The sequence below is a fragment of the Protopterus annectens genome, chromosome 7.part0, assembly GCF_019279795.1.
Source record: "Protopterus annectens isolate FY-2018-M chromosome 7.part0, PAN1.0, whole genome shotgun sequence".
In the NCBI taxonomy this organism is placed as follows: domain Eukaryota; kingdom Metazoa; phylum Chordata; order Ceratodontiformes; family Protopteridae; genus Protopterus; species Protopterus annectens.
Genome location: NC_056739.1, coordinates 886,577,499 through 886,600,486, shown reverse-complemented (window position 1 = coordinate 886,600,486; position 22,988 = coordinate 886,577,499). Strand labels below are relative to the sequence as shown.

General features: G+C 39.4%; 1 protein-coding gene across 1 annotated transcript in view; it reads right to left on the bottom strand.

The window, feature by feature from the left end:
• SCAPER (S-phase cyclin A associated protein in the ER) overlaps positions 1–22,988 on the bottom strand; it is a gene marked incomplete in the record, with an annotated part of 4,815,867 nt that overhangs the window by 2,937,265 nt on the left and 1,855,614 nt on the right. Inside the window, 1 exon segment of the mRNA XM_044077465.1 lies at positions 16,573–16,728. Coding sequence (XP_043933400.1) covers positions 16,573–16,728 — 156 coding nt within the window.

The window sequence follows — 22,988 nt, the reverse complement described above, 5'->3', positions numbered from 1 at the left end:
AACTCATGCCAACCTAATTTATTATTTCTAGATCTCAAAATTTTATCAATGATGATGAAACTGAAACATGCATTATGATGATATAAAGAATGTTTATATAGAGCATTTGTTTCCCTCTTGTTCCTGATGTCACGGAGATGATCAGATATGCGTAGTTTCAATGGTCTAGAGGTTTGACCAACATAAAATGCAGAACAAGTGCACTTAGCCAAGTAAATGACCCAGTCAGAGGAGCAATTAGCAAAGAATTTAATATTAAATACCTCAGGGGTATTGTGACTGGTAAAACTTTCAGTTTTAAGTAACTTGGTACAGTATGTGCAATGTCCGCAAGGAAAACATCCAAATAAAGGTTCACCTCATAATGTAGTCTGTATAGTGTGAGTGGTTTTAGCATCGCAGTGTTTAAAATGATTAAAGAAAGCAGATAAATTTTTACCCTTATGAAAAGAAAATGAACATCTGTCACCAAGGATTTCCTGAAGTCTGGGTTCACATGTTAATATATTCCAATTTTGTTGGACCATATTAATCAATTTATTGGTGTTATGTCCATAAGTGGTGATGAATCTGGGAGGTTCAGAGTTGGATTTATGACTGGTCTTGTATTGTAATAACTCTTCACGTTTCATGCTGTCAACAATGTGTTTGGTATGTACAAGATGACCCAATTTATATCCACGATCGTGAAATCTATGTACAAGATCATCACTGAAACGTGTGTATGTGTCTTGATCTGAACAAATGCATTTGATACGCATGAACTGAGATTTGGGAATGTTTTTGCAAATGTGTGGAGAATGGAAGCTGGAGGCATGGAGTAGTGAATTATTTAATGGGAATTTTTGGTGAATTTCTGTAGACAGCGTATGATCTGATGTGCGACAAACCAACACATCTAAAAAAAACATTTTATTTTTATCAAAGCTGACAGAAAATTCGATTCCCCATTTATTATCATTCAAATAAGTTATAAATTCTGAGAGATATTCACTATCTGACCTCCATACCAACCAGCAATCATCTAGATACCTATGCCAAATGTCCATCTCATCAATATAAATATTGAGAGATCTGTCATAAATTACCTGTTCTTCAAAATACGCCATGAATAAATCCGCGTATATGGGTGCAAAAGAAGCCCCCATGGCTGTCCCCTTTGTTTGCAAATAACACTTTCCCTTATAGAAAAACACATTCTTAATCAGTACGTTCCGTCAAACACAACAAAAGAGTATTAAAACCTGGCCTATATAGTTCTGTGTTATTGAGCCAAAATTCCAAAGCTTCCAAACCGGCCCAGTGTGGAATGTTCAATTTCAGAGGAGGAGAGAACATGTGATGAAATGTTGGTGATGTTATTATTCACTTTGTCACAAACATTTGCAATGGAGTTTCCATATTGTCTACAACCTTTATGTTTTCTGCCCCCCTCCTCCTACGTGTAAACCCTGCGTGATTGTAGAGTTGCTTCTTTTTAATGCTGGTGATCCTGTAGCACCCCCTGAGTCAGTATCTGGACCAGAAGAGGAATAATCATCAGCTGAAGTATCAGTATTTGTGTTTGAAGATGTGCCTTTTTTAAGAATAGATTTTGTCCGTTTCCTTTTGGGGTGGTCCGGTTATGGGCAATGAAACGGACATCTCTGAAATTGAGATCTTGAATAAAGGATTATCTTTCATCCCTGGCTTTTTTGTTTCAGAAGAAAGTTTTGCTCAGGATATTATTTCATTTTGTAGAATGCTTAATTTAAAATTATTTTTTCAGGATCAACAACCATCAAAGATCTCTGATGAATTCAAAAACCACAGATCTTCTTTCATGCCGCCTATGAATCATCATGTTTCCATGTTTCAACAAGCTATGTTAAAAGAACTTCATTTCCATTCAAGATCTATTCCGCCCTCATCAAATAATGTGTCTAAAACATGTATGGAGAATACCACTAATCTAGCCAACAATCATGAGTTGGTTATTATTGGTGCTGATAAAGGAGGTTCAATTGTTGTTCAGGACATCTCACAATATGATCATGAAGCATTCAGCCAGTTATCTAATGCACATTATTATTCTGAATTATCCCTGGATCCCACACCTATTTTTAAAAAACAGATTCTTTTCTGATATCAGCTGTTGAAGAGGGGATCATTACGAAAAATATACAGTTCCAACTTACCATTACCAATCCCTGCCCACAATACATATACTTTCTACCTAAAATTCATAAAGATCTTCACAACCCCCCAGGCAGACCCATTGTTTCTGGCAAAAATTCATTAACCGAGCCACTGTCTTTGTTTTTGACTAAACATTTACAGCCTCTTTTACAATGTGTCCGAGCTAGGATCAGGGACACTACTGAATTTCTCCAAATAATTTCAGACACACAATTTAAGCCAGATTGGTTACTATGCACCTTAGACATCAAATCATTATATACGAACATTCCACACTGGGCCGGTTTGGAAGCTTTGGAATTTTGGCTCAATAAGACAGAACTATATAGGCCAGGTTTTAATACTCTTTTTTTGTGTTTGACGGAACATGTACTGACTAAGAATGTGTTTTCCTATAAGGGAAAGTGTTATTTGCAAACAAAGGGGACAGCCATGGGGGCTTCTTTTGCACCCATATACGCGGATTTATTCATGGCGTACTTTGAAGAACAGGTCATTTATGACAGATCTCACAATATTTATATTGATGAGATGGACATTTGGCATAGGTATCTAGATGATTGCTGGTTGGTATGGAGGTCAGATAGTGAATATCTCTCAGAATTTATAACTTATTTGAATGATAATAAATGGGGAATCGAATTTTCTGTCAGCTTTGATAAAAATAAAATGATTTTTTAGATGTGTTGGTTTGCCGCACATCAGATCATATGCTGTCTACAGAAATTCACTGAAAATTCCCCGAAAATAATTCACTACTTCATGCCTCCAGCTTCCATCCCCCACACATTTGCAAAAACATTCCCAAATCTCAGTTCATGCGTATCAAACGCATTTGTTCTGATCAAGACACACACACACGTTTCAGTGATGATCTTGTACATAGATTTCACAATCGTGGATATAAATTGGGTTATCTTGTACATACCAAACACATTGTTGACAGCATGAAATGTGAAGAGTTATTACAATACAAGACCAGTCATAAATCCAACTCTGAACCTCCCAGATTCATCACCACTTATGGACGTAACACCAATAAATTGATTAATATGGTCCAACAAAATTGGAATATATTAACATGTGAACCCAGACTTCAGGAAATCCTTGGTGACAGATGTTCATTTTCTTTTCGTAAGGGTAAAAATTTATCTGCTTGCTTTAATCATTTTAAACACTGCGATGCTAAAACCACTCACACTATACAGACTACATTATCAGGTGAAGCTTTATTTGGATGTTTTCCTTGCGGACATTGCACATACTGTACCAAGTTACTTAAAACTAAAAGTTTTACCAGTCACAATACCCCTGAGGTATTTAATATTAAATTCTTTGCTAATTGCTCCTCTGACTGGGTCATTTACTTGGCTAAGTTCACTTGTTCCGCATTTTATGTTGGTCAAACCTCTAGACCATTGAAACTATGCATATCTAAGCATCTCAGCGACATCAGGAACAAGAGGGAAACAAATGCTCTATATAAACATTCTTTAAATCATCATAATGCATGTTTCAGTTTCATCATCACTGATAAAATTTTGAGATCTAGAAATAATAAATTAGGTTGGCATGAGTTATTGAATACAATGGAGAAAAAATGGATTATTAAACTTGGTGGGCTCTTTAAGCCTGGTCTCAATGAACATTTGTAATGAATCACATGATTCAAGGAATTTCTTATATATAGGTTCTTTTTCTGTATACATTCAAACACTGATGAAGGCTCTGTAAAGTAATTGCCGAAACCGGTCTGTTTAAATTGAATCTAACACTTTTATTAAAGTATTTTCCATTATTTTTATGTGCCTTGTTTGCTGGTCCATTTTTTAGTTGAGGTCAACCCCTCGGATCCCAGTGCTGATACTTCAAGCTCTGACAGCCATCATGCTCCAACAGGGTTGGAGCTGATTGGATCAGGGAAGTCGTTGGAGTCGAGGATGCTAGGACCTTTGGATCCGATGGTGCAGTTATCGGGGCCTTGGGATCTGAGGACTCCAAAACTGTGAGTCGGATTGGAAAAGGACCGTCTATAGGCTGGAAGGTAGATATAAGGCTTTTGGATCCGGTGAGAGAAAGAGCCTGCAGAACCCCCATCTGGATCTGGGTTCTGATGAACTTCCTCAACATCTCAGCCATCTCTGACTCCCAACTCCAGGAGTACCTAACAGAAGAGTAAGTAGATGGTGGCCTTGAAGACTTTTCTGGGGTCTCTTGGAGGAATGGAGGCCTCAAAGTAGGAGATACCCAACTCCGTGGAGAATCTTGAAGAACGGACTCAAGGAGACTTAGTACCTACAGGTATTGGATTCAAAGCTTTTGGACCCAAGGTCTTGGTTACTTTCACAGGAGGCTGTGATAAAGGTACTGACTGAGGCAATTTGGATGAAGAATGTTTCCTATGCTCTTTAGCTTCATTAGAATTTGGGGGGGGGGGGATGAGCCCCTGATGAAGATTGTACTATAAGAAGGAGCCGAAGCTGGAAGATGACTTTTGAGGATTAATTTATTCCTGCGGTCACTTAATGCCTTGACATTAAAGGCTACACAAAATACATCAGGATGTGCCCAGATCTGCTGGCCCCAAGGAGTATACGCACTCCACCTGGGCATCAGAGTTTGGGATCTTATGCCCACAAGAAGTGCACTTTTTAAATCCAGTATGCCTTAACAGCCATAATTAAGAGAATTTAAGTTGTTTTGATTTTTTGAGGAAACAAAGGGCTACCAACTGTGGTAGCTACAGAATACCTCAAAAGAGGTAGAAAATAGGTCAAAAGTCTACCAACTATGGTGGTCAGAGAATACCTCAAAGAGGTAGAAATGGAAAGGTTATAAACAAAGTTTAAAAATTTACCCTATGATAGAAAATGAATCAAAAAGGAAGGTAAGGGAGATAGTACACAGTACAACTAACAAACATAATAGAGAATTGTAAATTTTAAAGTTCAACTTACAAAACAATATTTCCCCAAGCTCGAGAAGTCACAATCCCGTCCGATCTTGAAGAGCGGCAAACGACATCTGAGGTAATTCAGTGATCAGGGGCATTTATGGGTAAGGAAGAAGCTCGGGAGTCAGATTTTAGAATCTAAAGAAAGTGGCCAAGTCAGATCTGAAGGTCAGAACTGCATCCATTCGTTGAAGAAAGAATGAAAATGACATCAGATCATATGTTCCCAATTACCTCTTTCTTCCCCATCACACCCCCAACATTTGCAATGTACCCAAGGAAAACTTCTTTGGAATTTACTCGTGGTGAAAAAAAAAAACTAAGTAAACAATTCCAAGCAAAAATCATAAATCTTCTAGATATTTTTGCATAATTTGGAGCCATACATAACATCCTCCCATTCTTTCTTTGTGAATTGTTTATCGCATCTCTCTTTCCCATCTTTCTGGCCTCCTTTGATATATTCCTATAGTTATAATGCAATATTTTAAAAGCCTACTAGATTCAACTAAAAACTCTACCAAAGAAAGCAGGCCTTTCACTTAGGATTTCCCCATCTCTTTCTCCTTGCCTGTACTCTGATATGAATCCCTGATAGGGAAGGTAGTCTAGCCTGCAATCCAAATGTCTTCTTGGCCTCTTCTCATTCTATTATCTTTCCTTCTCTAGTTATTTGCTTCCAATACCTTGGCTCCTTTCCCATTTTTCTCAAGTAAATTCCAGCGCCCATTTGCTTATTCTGTGTATCCCTATCTGCAGTCATCCCTTTCATCAATTCTCTTTTCTCCATCTTGTGTTTGCTTAGTTCTTAGAATACTTTCTGCTACTTTATGAATACAATATTCTGTATGGCTGTTATTACTCTCCTTAAGGATCTCCATCCAAAATCCCATGGTCTCCTTATTTCTTGAAGTTCTCCCCTGCTTTATAAAAATCCCTTTCCACTTTGAATTATAACTTTCTGCTTGTGTTATGTATATGAGCCTTTGTGTAGCTCTAAAATATTCCTCGCATCAAGTAATCCTAAACCACCTTGTTCAATTGGAAGGATCAACTTATCCCACTTAACCCTTGCCCCCTCTTCCCTCCAAGAAAAAATATTTCAACTCTATATTAATTGCTGTCCACAACATCGACTCTGGTTGATAAAAATATGTATAAACCTAAAGGGACTAAAATCATTTTCATTGCTTGTGTCTCTTCCTGTGTGTCCATACACAATAGCTTCCAGTTTCTCAGTTTTTATATTATCTTTTTAGTCTCCTCCCACATATCCTTAGCTGCCATAACAAAATCCTTTTCAGCCCATACTCCCAAGTACTTCATTTTATGGTGTCCCCATAAATACGGGTATTGCTGAAGCAATTCATGTGTGGGTACATAGTGTGCAGCAATAGCCTTTGTTTTATCTTCATTAATTTTATATTCAGGGAAGACTTGAAACTACCTCCAATGTTCCACAACAATGAAATGTCCTTTTCTGGTTGTAACAGGTACAAACTAATATTGTCTACAAATAAAGCCAACTTTTCTTGATAACCATACCAATTATATCCTTGAAGTTTTGAGTCCCTTATTTTGTTTGCCAATGGCTCTAAATATAAAGCAAAGGAGAAAGTGGACACCCCTTCCTAGTTCTTCTCTTCAGACACAACTTATCAGAGAAGAACCATCCCACTTTAATTTTTGCCTCCAATCACTCATATGTCCTTTTAATTAACCATGATTGCATCAGAGAATGCAAATATGTCCACTACCCTACTTATAAAATCTCATCTTACTTCATTGAATGCTTTCTCTGCATCAAGACCCCCAACAACAATGGCATTTTCTTATATTCTGCTTCCCTCTGGGTCATCACTGTTCAAGTAATGTTGTTAAATTCTACTCCCCCATACTTCTCAACCTCTTACAGGAAGAAATCTGGGCAAAGCCATAATTACTGGGGGGGGGGGGACAAAAGCTGCAAAATAGGGACAAATATTAAATATTATTCTTACAAACATAGAAAGTTGATAGAATAATAGGTTTTGCATTAGCATGCATTTTCTGAAGGGTATGAAGTCAAACTCAAATGACTTGTCATTTTCTGACTAATTCTCAATGATTTGCAAGAAAATCAAAATTTTATGAGGAACAGATGAAAAAATATGAGGCAAAAATCTGGACACTGCAAAAGTCTGTACAGGTGTGAGGTAAGCCCCCCTCCACAAAATCACAGTGATGCATATCTAGCAGTTTTGGCAACACCCTTGCCATTCTTTTAACTACTATACACAAATTTTACAATCATGGTTTAAAACTAATATGGGCCTATATGAAGATGGTTCTGACTGGTCCATTAGAGCACAGACAATCATCCATCTATTTAATTACCTGAATAAACTACTATAAAATTCAACAAGGAGTATATTCCTCCCACAGGGACAGCATCAGACAGTGAGTCTCCTAGCAGAGTAAATCCTCTATCTGGAATAAATCTTTTGTACTGTGTTTCTTTTTAACAGGTTAGTGGGGAAAAGCACCAGTGTCTCATTTTTTTCTTCATTGCTCTGTATTTTTATCTTAGCTGTTATTGGTACCCGACTTGAAATAATTATTGGATGTATGTCAAAGATTACAATTAAATGCACACGTTTCTATGAAATATAATTTCTATCTAGTCTAGCCCAGTTATTGCACCTTGGGGAATAATATGTCAATTCTCTTTGAGCTCCTACTACTGAATTCACATCTTCAATACAAATATTTTAATACATTTCTTCAGAAATCTACCCTCAAGGACACATCACTGTTGCAAATCAAGTTCCAGACTCCAATTATAAGCCATATTCCCTGCTGAAAGCTGATTTCTCTCCAAATTTTCTTAAATTCCACAACAGCAGTTTTAGGTGGAATATAAATACCTGCCAATAGCCCATTACCACATATCTACCATTATTAACTTTTTACTTTGTCTATCACTATTGGAGATCCTGTAGCAATTAGTCCAAGTCCTTCCATTTTCCTTTGTCCCTGATATTCTGCTGAATATCCATCTTGAAATCCTCTCTTTATTAAATTCATATGCTCACTTTATTCCAAATGTGTCTCCTGTAGCACTATTAGCACACTGCATTTTTTAATACAATTCAATACTCTCATCTTTTTGTCTATACTTGTGAGACCATTCACGTTCTAAAATAATATGGATAGTGTAGCCACTATAAGAAGAAGTTATTATTCCCACCTATTATATATGACAGCTTTTTTAAATGTCCATTTCTAGTTTTTGTGTTATGCATCCACTAAAGACTGGCAGGTTTATCCCTTATACAGTTGTTTCTTGTCATCGCTGCTTGAACCAGTCACACTTTACAAGACTTTTTGTTATAATAAAAACCCTCAAAAAAAACCCACATTCCCCAGAACACATCCATAATCTATTAACTGAAAACAAACACACAAAACTAAATACATTTTCAGAACACCCTCATAACCTCTTAACTTAGAACAAACACAAAACTATGCATATCTTCAAAAATGAAGTTTAACCCTCTTGATAGAAACAAATGCCCCACATCATCAGCTGTACCCACAGTCATTACCTAACCTAAAATTACACTACACTTGATAAAATGCATGTTACAACCTGTGCTCCCACTTATCTATATTCCCCTCCCAGATGTGAACAGTTTGTATGCATGTGTTTCAGAAAACACTAAACTTTTAACCTTAATAAAAAGTGCATCGGCCATCTTTAAATAAAACTAAATTTTATACTGTTTTAGTAAATGCACTGAGCTATTTAGGTACCAGGAAAGCTACATCTGTTATGCACTTCCAATAATTTCAAACTTTATTTTTACTAAGCATCTTCCTCTTGTACCTTTTAAGTTGAAGTTTATCTCTGCAAACAATGTCCACAACTCTCGAGATTTACAGCCTGAATATGTAAGTCAGCATGTCTCCATGGAAACATAACACAATGTACAGCTGCCTTCAGCTGCATTCTTAACTCATGCTGAACATTTTCTTGCTAAAAGAAAACTTTCCATTACATTCAGTATTTTCCTACTTTTAACCCCCCCCCCCCCATGCTTACATAAGAAACTTATCAGATTAAGCCAAGGGCATTAATCCAGACATTCACCTATGCAAGAGTGAGAGAAAACATCTCAGCTCTACATATAATCAGTGCACTTTTACAAACCACCCAAACAACTCAAGATTACAGACTGTTAACTTCAGCATGCTTTGTCCAGCCTTTCTTTTTACACTGTAATGCCTACATTTCTTAAAACTAAAAATGAAAATGTACTTAACGACTTCAGTATTTTTATCACATACAACAAACACTGAAAAAATGGTTTACTATATAACATGCAATTTATTTACGAAATGTTTTGTACAAATATTAACAAAAACTTTCTCTTACAGCAACTTTTTTTGGTTTAATGTCCTTCCAGACATCAATGACATCAAGTGGAATATATGCCTTTTAATCCCCCACATGTTTATCAAAATCAAAAGAAGTCCAATCTTTCTCAGACACTTTTTCTTGTAAAGCCATACTTCACAAATGTGATTGATGCTTTATAGTCTCACATTTATTCACCAACTTCTGTGTTGCTGGTCTTTCTGCTTATCTCCATTTCGCAACCCTAAACTCTATTTCAAATCCAAGGTACTCCCAATTCTTCAAGTCAGCTGTGCGTTTCTGTATCTCAAGCATTTTCCTTTTGAACACTGGAAAAGGTTTCACTGACAAAATCTCTCTACGAGCTTTATTAACAGAAGAATAAGAATGAAAGTCCCCATCTGTTTGATGGCTCACTTTTAGTTGGACAAACTTTTGCACCCCCCCCCCCCCCAGCCTGATCTGCATAAAAAACTCTGATCTTTCAGGAAAAAATATTCTGAAGATAGCTGAATACAGCAGCTTGAATCTCACACCTGCCTCTCAACATACCTTGATTACGGGAACAAATTTGCTTCTATTCTGTTCGGTGTACAGCAAATAATCATTTTTCACAAATGCTCTACTGACTCCAGTTTTTAATGCCTTGCCTTTCTGTCACAACTTTGCCTGTATTAACCCTTTCAGCTGGTATGACTGCATATTTATTAATACAGGTCTTGGCTGCTTTCTCATGGCCATGTCTGGAGCATACACACAATGTGCCCTTTCAATTAAAAGATCCTACTGTGGAATACAAGTCCAGTTACTTATGTGTGCTTTCATAAAATTAACACATTCTGTTCCTTCCAATTTCTTACAGCAGAAAATGTCAGGTTTTCTCTGTGTGCTCTGTCATCTAACTCTACCATTTTTTGAAACCACTCTTCTTGAGACAGCCTTTTTTTAATTTCGACCTCTGAATTATGCAGTTTTTATCCTCTCATCTAATAAGCTGTCTAAAGCTTGTTATAATTTTTCCAGCCTTTAGTTATTTGAAATGATATACACCTTCAACAATTCATTTTTAAATCGTCTCTAACCATATTTGATTTTGTTTTTCCTCAAGATTACTAGAAGTCATGTCTAGCACTACAGCTGGAGCTTGAACTGTTTTTATCTGAACAACTGCAGGATTCTTTCCATTCAGCATTTTCTCTTCTTCTTTTGGCTTTTCCCGGTTAGGGGTCGCCACAGCAGATCACCTGTCCGCTCATGATTGGCAGTTGAGTTTTATGGTGTTTAGTTGCCAGCCCAGCACCCAACCTTACACAGAAGGGGCACACATGCACACACTAGCGCCTACGGCCAATTTAGAGTGTCAAATCCACCTACAACATGTCTTTGGGATGTGGGAGGAAACCAGAGCACCTAGAGGAAACCTTTTGACCACAGAGAGGACATGCAGACTCCGCACAGAAGGCACTCCAGCCGAGGATCAAACTGGAGAACTTCTTGCTGTGAGGCGGGAACGCTAACCGCTATACCACCGTGGCCACCCAGTCAGCATCTTCACTTTTTCTAAATGATTTTCTTTCAGGCTCTCTAGGTTTCTTCTTTGTTGGCATCCAAGCAGTGTACAAAACTGGCAGAATTACTAGCCTTTATCTCTCAGTCTCTTTCTTCACACTGGGAGAGCAAAAATTAAGCTGTTGATCAGTATGCAGCCATCTTTTATGTCCTTGCTAGCTCAACCTTCTTGATAAAAGAAACAAATTAATTGATCTTTGTAATAACTGTACGAATATAAGGTTTGAACTCTGCGCCTATATGCATGCACTGCTTAATATAAGACAGTATTTTTGTGTACTGTTTTCTCCTATTGGCATGGGTTGTGGCTGAAAAAAAGGTCCTTGGACAGTTTGCTTAGCTGTCTAAAAAAGGAAATAAAGAAATACACACTATTGTATGTTCATAGGTATGAGAAAGACAGCCTAACTGCCAAACATAGTTTTAATACAGAGTATGGCAAACTGATACATTGTGTAGATGTTCTCATTTTTTACTTCAACAAAGGCAAACATTTTGTTTCAGCTACCTTAATTACTTCTTTTGAGCTCCGCTAGTGACATGAAATTCTCCAAAGTGATTCTATTTTTTAAAAACCCTGCTAGGTCTACATCAAGTACTCTGCAATTTACCTTCAGGCAGTGAGCCTATTAGCAACTGCTTACTTGACAATAGAAACAATTTCACAAATTTACAGCAATGAAGTGTTATAAAACTTATCCTGACCCAGGATTAAAAGTTTAACGGGATGAGGCTTCTTGCAGGTAAATGCAGACCACCTGATCTTGTGGGCCTAAGAATAGTTGTAAGTTAGACCTCACTCTGGAATACTTCAGATCATCAGAGGAGTTCAATCAGTATTAGAAAGTGGATAGTATATAACCCAGTACGGGAAAAATCCTTAACGACATAAGACACTGTACCCTTCCAGAGTGAGATAAACAAACTGGAGATACCAGTTAAAATGGGAACCACCTAAGCAGGATAAAAACAGACAAGGTCCCTAAACAAAAGCTACTTGGAGAGGGGCTAGACCCAGGAATTATACAGAGACAAAGGAATTGGAGCCTACAAATACTAATCTTCAAAGAAAGCAAATAAACTTTAGAGCAGCTCAGACAGAGAGAATCCTATACATGCTGAACAATGACTAAATGTACAAGCAACAGATGCTGTAGCTAGGGAGTCGCACAGTGCATCAAATATGCATTATTTTGAGGCAACCTACAATTTTGTTTACAGACTGACTTCAAAACAAGACGTTATTAAACAGCTCTTGGTACCCAGCTAATATAGATCTTCGTGCTGAATCTAGTGCACAGCCATGTGTGGGCTGGCCATTGTGGGAAGGTAAAACAAAAGGTAATTTTGCTCAATAGTCCATGTGGTAGTAGAATAATGGTACTGTTCACATCAAGAGTGACAGGAAAAGTTTTCAAAGAAACCCAGTATTGGCCCCAATGGTGCCTGTGCCTACAACAGAAACCTCATTCTAAAGGTTAGTTATGGGTTAGTCAGAAGACACCACGATTCATTAGCTGTCACACATTATAACACCAGATACCCAGAAGTCACTCTCTTGCAAACAGCCAGTGCTAAGATCATCACTAGCGTGTTGGTATTACTTTGTTTGCAGGTTGAGATACCGAAGAAGATTCTGTTTATCCTGCTGGATCAGGGAAATCCATTAGAGTCTCATGCAGCAGCAGCCTTGAGGTGATCAGTACAAGTTAAACAAATAAAAACCTTTGAGTAATATACTCAGAGACAGACTTTAGTAAAATGGTTCAATATGTCAACAAAATACTGATAAAACATTAACCAAGAAGGGAAACCTGGTATCTACTGCAGCTTTATGTTCTATCAGCCTAATGAGAGATATTCAAGGCTTTTAAAGGGTTCCCCCTCTGAATTATTAAGTGGGCATCAGCCCTGGAAAGTGAAGGATATAACAAAAATGAAAGAGGAAAAAGAAAATATACTCCATCATGGCATTCTGCAGCATTACAGGAGGCATTTAAAGCCATAAAGAACACAAGACTAAAGCTTAAAAAGTTCAATCTCACACTAAGGCTAGGTGTGCAATGGTCAGTGAATTTCAGCCTGGAGATCAAGAGATTGCGTTTACGCTATATTTGGAAACAAATCCAGGCCTCTTGGTAGAGGCACTATGAAGTAAAATAAAGAATGGGTCAAAATAATTATAAAGCTTACCATTCTGATAAATGAAAACATCGACACTGTTATACAAGTGTTCTAAAACCCTGATGCGACAAGGAAACTCTAGTGGTCACATACAACCTGGGGCAGTTGGAAGAGACAAATTCTGAGCCAAAAACCAAAATAGAACAGACACTGTTTTCATACCAAAAAAAAGCAAAGAAATGTATGAGTAAAAATAAAAAAGTGTTTTCTACCTTGGAAGTATGAGCCAGTTTAACAAGTCATGACACTGTACGAGACAAATACAAAAGTGAAGTTTCTAGCCTTAAAGGATTCCTGAGACGAAAGATAAAGGGATACTAATGAGGTAAAAATGATGCTGTCTCAGAGGGTGATTTGCACTGCACAGTGAGGAGGAAAAAACATTGCGTCAGAAATCAAACCTGATGGAAGCACTTCTGCAATGATAGCTGTAAGCCAAGTCTATATTCCATTCTTTAATAATCATTACTAATCCCACCCTGCACGCAATCAGCCAAAGTTGTCCTACTAAAGGAATGAGAGCCAAACTCGCTCACTCCAAAAATGATGCAAGAACCTTATAGCTCATTTCTTCCCTGCTCGGAGTGAGTGTCTCCGGAGTCCAATTATTTCCCCAGAAAGAGAAAGTTGGGTGCTAGAGAGCAGGCCATTTCATGTTCATGTAAGCTCTCTCTTCCAAGTACCTAACCACTACCTGACAGTGGCCAGTTAGCTCAATACACAATGCTGCTGTAGGAGGTATCATATATGCATGCACACATGCATACCTTCATGGACTACATGCAGCAAGCAGCCATACCAATCCAACAGTGGTGTCTTGCAATGCCCGCAGTGTTTCTGCGTGGGGTCAACAATGCAGCTGGTCCTATAGGTTTCCCTCTTTTGGGGAATGGGACAGCATACACTAGCCACTCGCTCTTATGCCCAAGCTGCTAATCAAACTCAGGTCATCTGGGTTGCAAATTGGGCTTTATCCCTCTATGCCACAGGGCCAGGGTAATTCCATCTACCATTAGGATACCTACTCCATGTCACAAGATTGTTAAACTGAAAAGCTGGGACCTGCCAGGTACTTCATGACCTCAGCCCTAAAAAGCAAGTACTGGCAGGTGTCTTTTACACAGACAGTAAAGGAAAATATGGATCCTTGTATGTTAGATCAATATCAGGTCCTCTTATTTAGTTGCATGGGGCTCTGCAACATTTTGGTTGTTAACAGACAAGACTCTATGCCCACAACACCATTATGCACTTGCAAATGGAAATGACAATCATTTAGTCAAGAGTGGGCTAACTATATTCTAAAAGTGCAGACACTGCCTGACTCCCTTTTGCAGACTGGATAAATTCGAATTCAGCAAAATGTGTCACTGTCCTATCTCTGGTGAAGCTGTAAGTGGGGGGAAAAAAGTGAAGACCACTCAAGGCAGTTTTTGATCATGACCAAAACTCAAGTAAGGGCCTTCTTGGGTATGGTTAAGTGCTACCAGTAATGTATCCCTCATTTTGTCACCTTGGCTACTACTCACAGACATGACTAGAGGCTGACATTATAAACTGATGAAATGGAATTAAGAAAAAGAACACTTATCTATGCTGAAAGTGGTCCTCTGTGCATACAAAGTCTTGGAAACACCCAGTATTATCAACCGTGTAATATTTACGCAGATGCTTCAGATGTTAGTCTGCAAACAGTGTTATCACAAATGGTTTATGAGAAACACCCTGTTATGTATCTAAGCAGGAATTTTTCCAACGCAGAGAAATAACACTCCATTACTTAATAGGAATGCTTGGCCATCAAGCAGTTCCTGAGAAATCTGTGTTACTTTCTTTGCCAGATATTCTGAATCATTATCAACCATCCTAGTTTAAAATTATTTCTGCAACACGAGGATAAGAAAGATGGATTGCCCAGTGATTTTTGGTTCTGGAGCCATTGTGTACAGCGGGTGCCCACAGGATCAGATCAGCCCATAGCAGTTCAAATGCCTTCACTCATTTCATTTCCCTGCCATTTACATTTCTGAGATGGGAAAGTTTTTTTTTTTTTTTTTTTTTGCATGGGTGGGGGGCTGCTAAAGCTATATGGAGCTTACTTAGACCCAATCTTAAATGGTTAATGGGATGAGTCTGCCTGAAGGTAAATGCAAAGCATTTGATCATTTAGGCTTAATCAAGGTTGCTAAAAGCTCAAATCACTTTATAGTACTTCAGAGCACCAGAGGAGCTCAAGAAAAGTGCATGAATATTTTAAAAGACTGTCTATGCTTTATGAACCCTAAAGTGAGATGACTTACACTCTTCAGAAACAACACATACCTTTGGATTGCCTTTGGCATTCAACAAAACTTGTTATGGAAAGGACTGTGCATGACAATAAAATGGTCTCACAGTCAGACTGAAAATTAGCAGCAGCCAAAGCAGAGGCCACTGTTAAAACTGAAACACTTCAAAGGTAATGTCTTTTCTGCTCCCTTTACTGAGCAAAAGTAATAAATTAACTGCCACATTTAAGTTTTGACTGAATGTGATAGCGGATTAACGGGCATTTTGTTTGTTCAAAGTCTTATCCTACGTATGTATTCTATGTATGTATTATTCCCTAAAGGGTTGTAGGTGTCCTGAGCTAATACCCTAAGACAGGATTCTCGCCTCTTCAGTGAACAATAAAATCAAGGAAGGCACATTTTCTAAATGTTTTTTTACTTAAACATATTCAGTCTGCAGCACTTTTGCTCCCTAATGACCATTTCAAAAATCTGCAGGCACAAGTATAACACTAGATACTTCATTTTCATGAAGTACTGGAAGATGATGAGCAACTTTTATATTATACAGAAAGTGAAGGTATTTCATGTGGAAGTAACCATTGTTTGAGATGATGACAGAGCCATGTCCATTCTTTTCAAAGGCAAGCAATGAAAGATGCATTCCTCTCCAGACTACTCCTTTACTTGTCTGCACTTTCATATTGAAGCCTAACAGTAAATCCACCTTCTTAATTCAGTGATTCTTCAGTTTTTTTGGACAATACTCTTGAGATGTATAAAATCTACAAAAAGGTGGTTAGCAGTTCAGTATTAACTTTTACCCTGCAAAAAGTCAGATAACTACTTAATTAAATACAAGTCTCAAAGAACATGCAGGACATCAACTGTTAATTCATTTTTCAACTTACATTTGTAAGATCTCAAAAACTGTAACAAACAGTACCGGCTAACCTTAGTAACCAGAGTTCAATGGTAAAAAAGAAAGCAATATTTATTACTTTACAAAGAAAATGTACCTGCACAGCCTCATCACGGGCCTGCTTCTCCTCTTGTCTTTTCAGTCGTTCTTCCTGCAGCTCATTTAATCTGGTTTCATATTCTTTTAATTTTGAAAGAGCATCATGGCGCTTGTTTTGGGCTTCCAGTGTGTTTATAAAGGCAATCTCATTTACCTAGAAAAACAATGAATCATTGCTACAAGTTCTCATTAAGATAGTAAAACTAAGTTTCTCACACAGTTGAATACAAAATAAGACTAGATAATGAATATTAGCCATTAGTAATCTTAAGAAAATAAAATTGTTTTAAAACGGTTAGCAAGATCAGTTCACAACAGAGGTCAGTACCATAGTATGAGAGACTAATGCAACAATTAGATACACGCTATGCGATATGTGTAGCAAAAACAAATTAGTGGAAACTTATTTACAGATCGACGGTGACACAGGGCAGTCAAATTAAAAATGACTGCAAATTCAATTCACGTGTCTGCAATATGGAATCCCACGGTAATGGCAGAGCTATTAAAGGTCATGTACAAAAGCAAAAGAACAGAATGCTGCATTCATACCTTATTAAAAAAGCTCATTCGCATGGATAAGTCCCTATATTATGATGTTAAAAACACTACAGCTCACCAAAGAAACAACTTTTAAAAAGCTGCTGATGGCACTTGCAGCATTTTCATCATTCTGAGCATGTGCTATGATATGCACATTCACTGTTGACATCACTGCGATACCTTGTGTACCTTGACTCATCCTCAAGCTTCATCTTGTTCTTTTAAGCATAAAACTAAATGCATTTACAGTGCACAATGAACATTACTTATCTTGACACCAGGAATTATTCCAAGCTGTGAAATACTGCTATACCTACCCTGAACATATTTTTTGGGTACCCAGTGTGTGTATCCGTTCCAGTGCTACCTACTTGTTGTAACTGCTTTACTTAATTTAATGTTGCTTAACTGCTGTATTATTCTATCCTCATCATGGCTCTTGAGGGACACGTTTATGTTCTGCAGACTCCTCTAGTCATTAAACGGAAAACTCAATCAGGCCAGATGCAAAATCCTTGAATGAAAAGTGTTTTTAAGCTCCACAATTAAGTCCTCCCCAGAAGCACATCATCAAAATACATGGTGTGATACTCCTTTCAAAGAAGTACTGAGACATGCATACAGAATGCTGGACATTAAGCTGTTTTTGTCCTTAGCTTAAAGTAACTATTTCCACTGCCCAAAAAAACATAACCTTCTGAAACTGGAAAGCATATGTGAGATGTGCAGTGCATTTCAACACCATTCTCAATGGTAATATTTTATGTATTATCAATTTACTATAGTACATACATCATCACAGCTTTACGGGAAGAAAAAAAAACAACTTATTCTGATAGCAAGAAAAATGTTGAATCAACAGGAATGGTGTTAAGACTCACATGAAAATCCAGTAGTAATATGGAAAATGCATTCACGTCACACATCTCCTTGTCTTGCTGCAAAATGCAGAAAAGGGGGAGGAGCACATTCTTCTACACAGTAAAACAGTCAATTTCTGTAGTGGTCCACTTATGGAAGGCACAAATAGTCTCTGAACCTGCAGCTCAAGCACAGGACTGAAATAAAGGATCACAAAGTTTTGCCAGCTAACTCATTTCATGTGGGATATGAACTGCTGGAAAGGTGATGCCCACTCCATGGCTCACTGCCAAACCTATCACCTTTCTGTACAGATATATAACCGCATGCCCCTTGTTGGCTGCTGGCTTAGGTACATCCAACAAGTAGATATGACGAAATGAGGAGTTTCTACAGAAGCGGCTTTGTCTTCATTGCTTAACAGGCCAGGGAAACTGCTCACAGCTCCAGTTGCATGATGTGGTTTAAGAGGGAAAACACACCCCTTACAATATGTCTGAGCTAAGACAGTCAACCCAGCCCCCCCACCAAGCAAAGCACCTTATGTCATTACCTACAGCAAATTAATCAGTCTTCTGCAAAGCTTCAGCCACAACAGCCAATACCTTGGTAAATAATCAAAACACTAAACGTCCTAACAGCGACATCTCTAACAAAGGTAATGCAAACCAGCAGGACATCCACTGTAGATCATACCTGCTGATGTGTAACCTATACTTCCTATGTAGATCCCACGTGCTGATTTGTTATGGCATCCATTACATAAAGTAACACTATCCATACAACTTAACCTACAAGAAGCATTTCCCCAAGGAAAGCAATTTTCCTGAACCAATGTGCAGGTTGAAGATACTGACATCCAAAATAGGGAAAATATTTGCCCTCTTCATGGCCAGCAAAAGTGGAAATAAAACTTTCAACTTTGTTATGAATGAAGGACAGCATATATAAGACTTATAAGAGCCTCTGTTGAGAGCAGAGTCTGGGCTCATCCTAAGAGCTCTGCTGGATGGGCTTTTACTTCAGCAGGACCACTTCTGGAGGAAGATCTGTTGGCTTCAAAACTTCACTACTGTCAGCCATAATACTGCCAACAACTAAGTAACTAAAGACTTAGTGACTGAAAATATGACAAAGGGATATTGTGCTTTGAATCAATCTAGCATTTGGTTAGGGATCTCCACACAACAACACTTACATAATTACCTTCTCATGGGTAACCCCAGAAGGGAGCCAGGGTTGTTACAGATGGACTAGTGATTTAGTCCTCTTGAGAGACTTGGCCTGCACTAGACTAGATTAGACTATCTAATGAATGACAGCTTTCGCTGAGTAGCATTCGGGCTTCTCCTTTTGGTGATGGTTACATCTTGAGCAGGAATAAGCAGAGGGGTTGAAAGGAATCACCAAGGTCATCTACAAAGCCAAGGGTCTATTTTTTCTTTAAGACCTCTGTAAGCAGGCTCTAAGAAGCCTGGTCAACGAGCACGTCCCTTTTAATTTAAGCATTCAGAATACTACTCCTACATTCCTCCATGATGAAATAGGACCTCAAGCATTCCTAAAGTTATGCCTCTGGCCAAAGTATAAGCAGCAGTAAAATTGCAATGGGCTCCAAGTAAGTCTTTTACAGCAGAACTTTGATGAAATTTCCTTAAACGTAGCTGCAAAAAATGTCTGTCATTCTTTAAGCATCTGATCCAAAAGAAAGGAGACAGATTTGGAATAACAAATTTAGCAGTTGAAGACTAATCTCCAAATATGGAAGACAATTACTGTCTCTCTCTCGCCACACACACAACTGTGGTTCCAGGGTCCTTTACTTGACAAAGGCACAATATGGGCACAGTAACTAGCAGTGGGGCATGTGAAGACCAAAATAAATATCAATAATGTTTACAAAATTTTGTAAAAACATAATTCATAATGCTACACACTCCCCATCCCCAAAAATGTAATTTTCGGCACCGGCTTCTGATAACAGGTTGGACTGAAGTGAAGGAACAAATAATCAGAATACATTTCAACATTTTGCTGTCATTCAGATTTATATTATGTCCTCATCAACTCCCTTTTTCTATTTGCTACAACTGTTGCCATCTTGCTCGATTCAACTGTTGGACTCCCTTGTTTCCTTTTGCCATTTTTCTGTCTGTCCCAAATCATCCTCACCAGATTATCTTCGGATTTCATGCATATGTGCCTGAAAGTACAGTTGTGTACACTTACCATAAATGTAGATGTTCGAGTGTATGCACTGTTGCAGTCATCACATTTGGGTTGTCCCTGCCAGGGTAGCTCTTGGCCGGCCTGAATACCAGAGACTTAGAATTTCTGCATCGGGTGCTGTCGCTTGGGAACTGACGTTAGGTCGTCAGTGGTATAAAGGAAGGCATCAGACATCATTACATAATTTTTTCTTGCCCTAACCTGTCACGAGCCCCCAGAGTAGGAGGCCAGGCTCTGGTGGTAGAACTCCGCCAGTGGAAAATAAACACCAATATGTCCCTTGTATGGAAAGGGGAACAACAAGGAAAAAAAGGAAGAAAAAGAGAAAGGGGGATGGAGGGAAGGAAACCAGGACTGCAACAGTGAATACACTCAAACATCTACATTTATGGTAAGTGTACAACACTGTACTTTGTTCTTCGTGTTTGACTGCTGCAGTCATCACATTTGGATAGATTCCCAAAGCTGAGGAAATGGGTGGAGGCAGGAAGCTAGGAGTTGGCTAGCATGCCCTGCAAGACTGCAGAGGCAAACCCTGCCCTGGATTTGGAGAAGACAGGTGGGTGGTAATGCTTGGTAAAAGTATGAACAGATGTCCAGGTGGCAGCCTCCAGGATGTCCCTGGTGAGTACTCCTCTGAGGAAAGCTGCAGAGGTAGAGGCTGCTCGGGTGGAGTGTGTCCTGACCCCCTTGGGTGGAGGCTTGCCATGCTGTTTGTAGCAGAAATGGATGCAGTGTGCTATCCATTTGGAAATGGTTTGCTTGCAGATGGCTTTACCTTCTACCCTTAAAGAAAAGCTAACACGCAATTGATAAGACTTACTGAAGGGTTTTAGTCCTGTCCAGATAGTATCTGAGCTGTCGGCACACATCTAGAGTGTGCAGAATCCTTTCCCCCTTGTTTTGGGGGTTAGGAAAGAAGGTGGGTAAATGGATGGATTGGTTGAGAGCCACACTGGACACCACCTTGGGCATGAAGGATGGATTAGTTCAGAGGGATACCCGGGTCTGCATGGAAGATGATGAAGGGCTCCACAGCCATGAGTGCTTGCAGCTCAGAGACTCTTCTGGCTGCAGTGATGGCCAGGAGGAAGGCTGTCTTCCAGGAGAGAAATTTTAGCTCTGCAGAAGAAGCTGGTTTGAAAGGGGGCAGGGTGAGCTTTTCCAAGACAAAGTTAAGATCCCAACCTGGTGTTGATCCCTTCTGGGGGGCCTCAAGTTGCTAGACCCTCTGAGGAACTGTTTAATCAGAAGGTGTAAAAAAAGAGGCTGCTCAGTGAGAAAATCTTTACATAGGAGAAAGAGAGACCACTGTGTAGTAGGTCAGCTAAGTAATCCAGGATAAGAGGGATGGAGGGCTGTGACATATTGCCCCCCTTAGCCAGATCCAGAACCTTTTCCATTTATCTGCATAAGACTTTCTGGTGCTAGGGCGTCTGGCCTCTCGGATAACATCCAGAACCTGTTTACTGAGGATGGCAGATTGGTCAGGGGTTAGGGTATAAGCCAAGCAGCCAAATTGCGTGTCTGCAATTGGGGTTGCATGAATTCCCCTTCCCTCTGGGTTAGGAGGTTTGGAATCTGAGGAAGATTCCATGGATGCAGCGGGGACAGGCTGCACAGAAGGGGTACCAGTGCTGTCTGGGCCAGTCTGGAGCTATGAGAATGGTCCTTGGTTTTTCCTCTCTTATTTTTAGCAGTACCCTGGGAAGGACAGGTAGGGGAGTAGAGGCATAGACCGAGAGGTTTACCCAGGGGAAGGACAGGGCATCCACTTTCCAAACCATGCAGTGATGCTCACTGGTGCAGAATTTGCTAAGCGGATGGTTGGTGTGTGAGGCAAAGAGGTCGAATGCGGATTCCCCATTTCTGAGTTATTAGGAAGAAGGTGTTTCTGTTGAGCTGCCACTTGTGGGTGCCCAAGACCTTTCTGCTTAATTGGTCTGCCAGGGAGTTGAGAGAGCCTGGCAGGCATTGTGCTAACAGGTGTATTTGCATGGAAGAGGCTGTGAACCAAAGGGTCATGGCCAGCCTTCACAGCGGGTAGGAGCGAGTTCCTCCCTGCTTGTTGATGTACCAAATCACAGTGGTGTCTGTTTTGATCCCCTGCAGACAGAAGGGGTTTGAAAGCTATCAAGGCATGCTGCACAGCCATCACCTCTTTTTGACTGATTTACAGAGGGAGTTGCTGGGAGTTTCATTGGCCCTGTATGCACCTGCCGTCCAGGTGTGCACCCCAAGCATAGTCTGAGGCATCTGTGGTGAGGGTCTAGGCAGCAGGGTGTGGGGAGAAGGGCAGTCCCTTGTTGTGGGAGCAGGCTGTTGCCCACCAAAGAAATTCCTTCCTCAGGCAAGGAATAATAGGCAGAAGAGTTTCCAGGTCTTGAGAGTGTTGACACCAAAGGCTCTTTAGGTACCACTGACATTTGCTCATATGCAGTCTGGCATATGGAATGAGGAGTATGCAAGAGGCCATGAACCCCAAAGCTTGCAGGATTTTCCTTGCAGAAAGTTGGGGCCGGAGGCCAGTTGAGAGAAGTACGCTGATAGGAAAATTTGTTTCTCTGGTATATGGCATGCCCTCTGGGATGTTGTGTCCTGACTTGCTCCCAGGAAGATTATCCTTTTAGTGGGTACCTGTTTGGATTTCTTTTCGTTGATTGTGTACCCTACGGAAGTTAGTAGGTCCTTTACAAAGCCCAGGTCTTTGAGCAGCTTTTCCTGGTTGTCTGACTGAATAAGGCAGTCATCGAAGTAGGGGTAAATTTGAATATTTCTTTG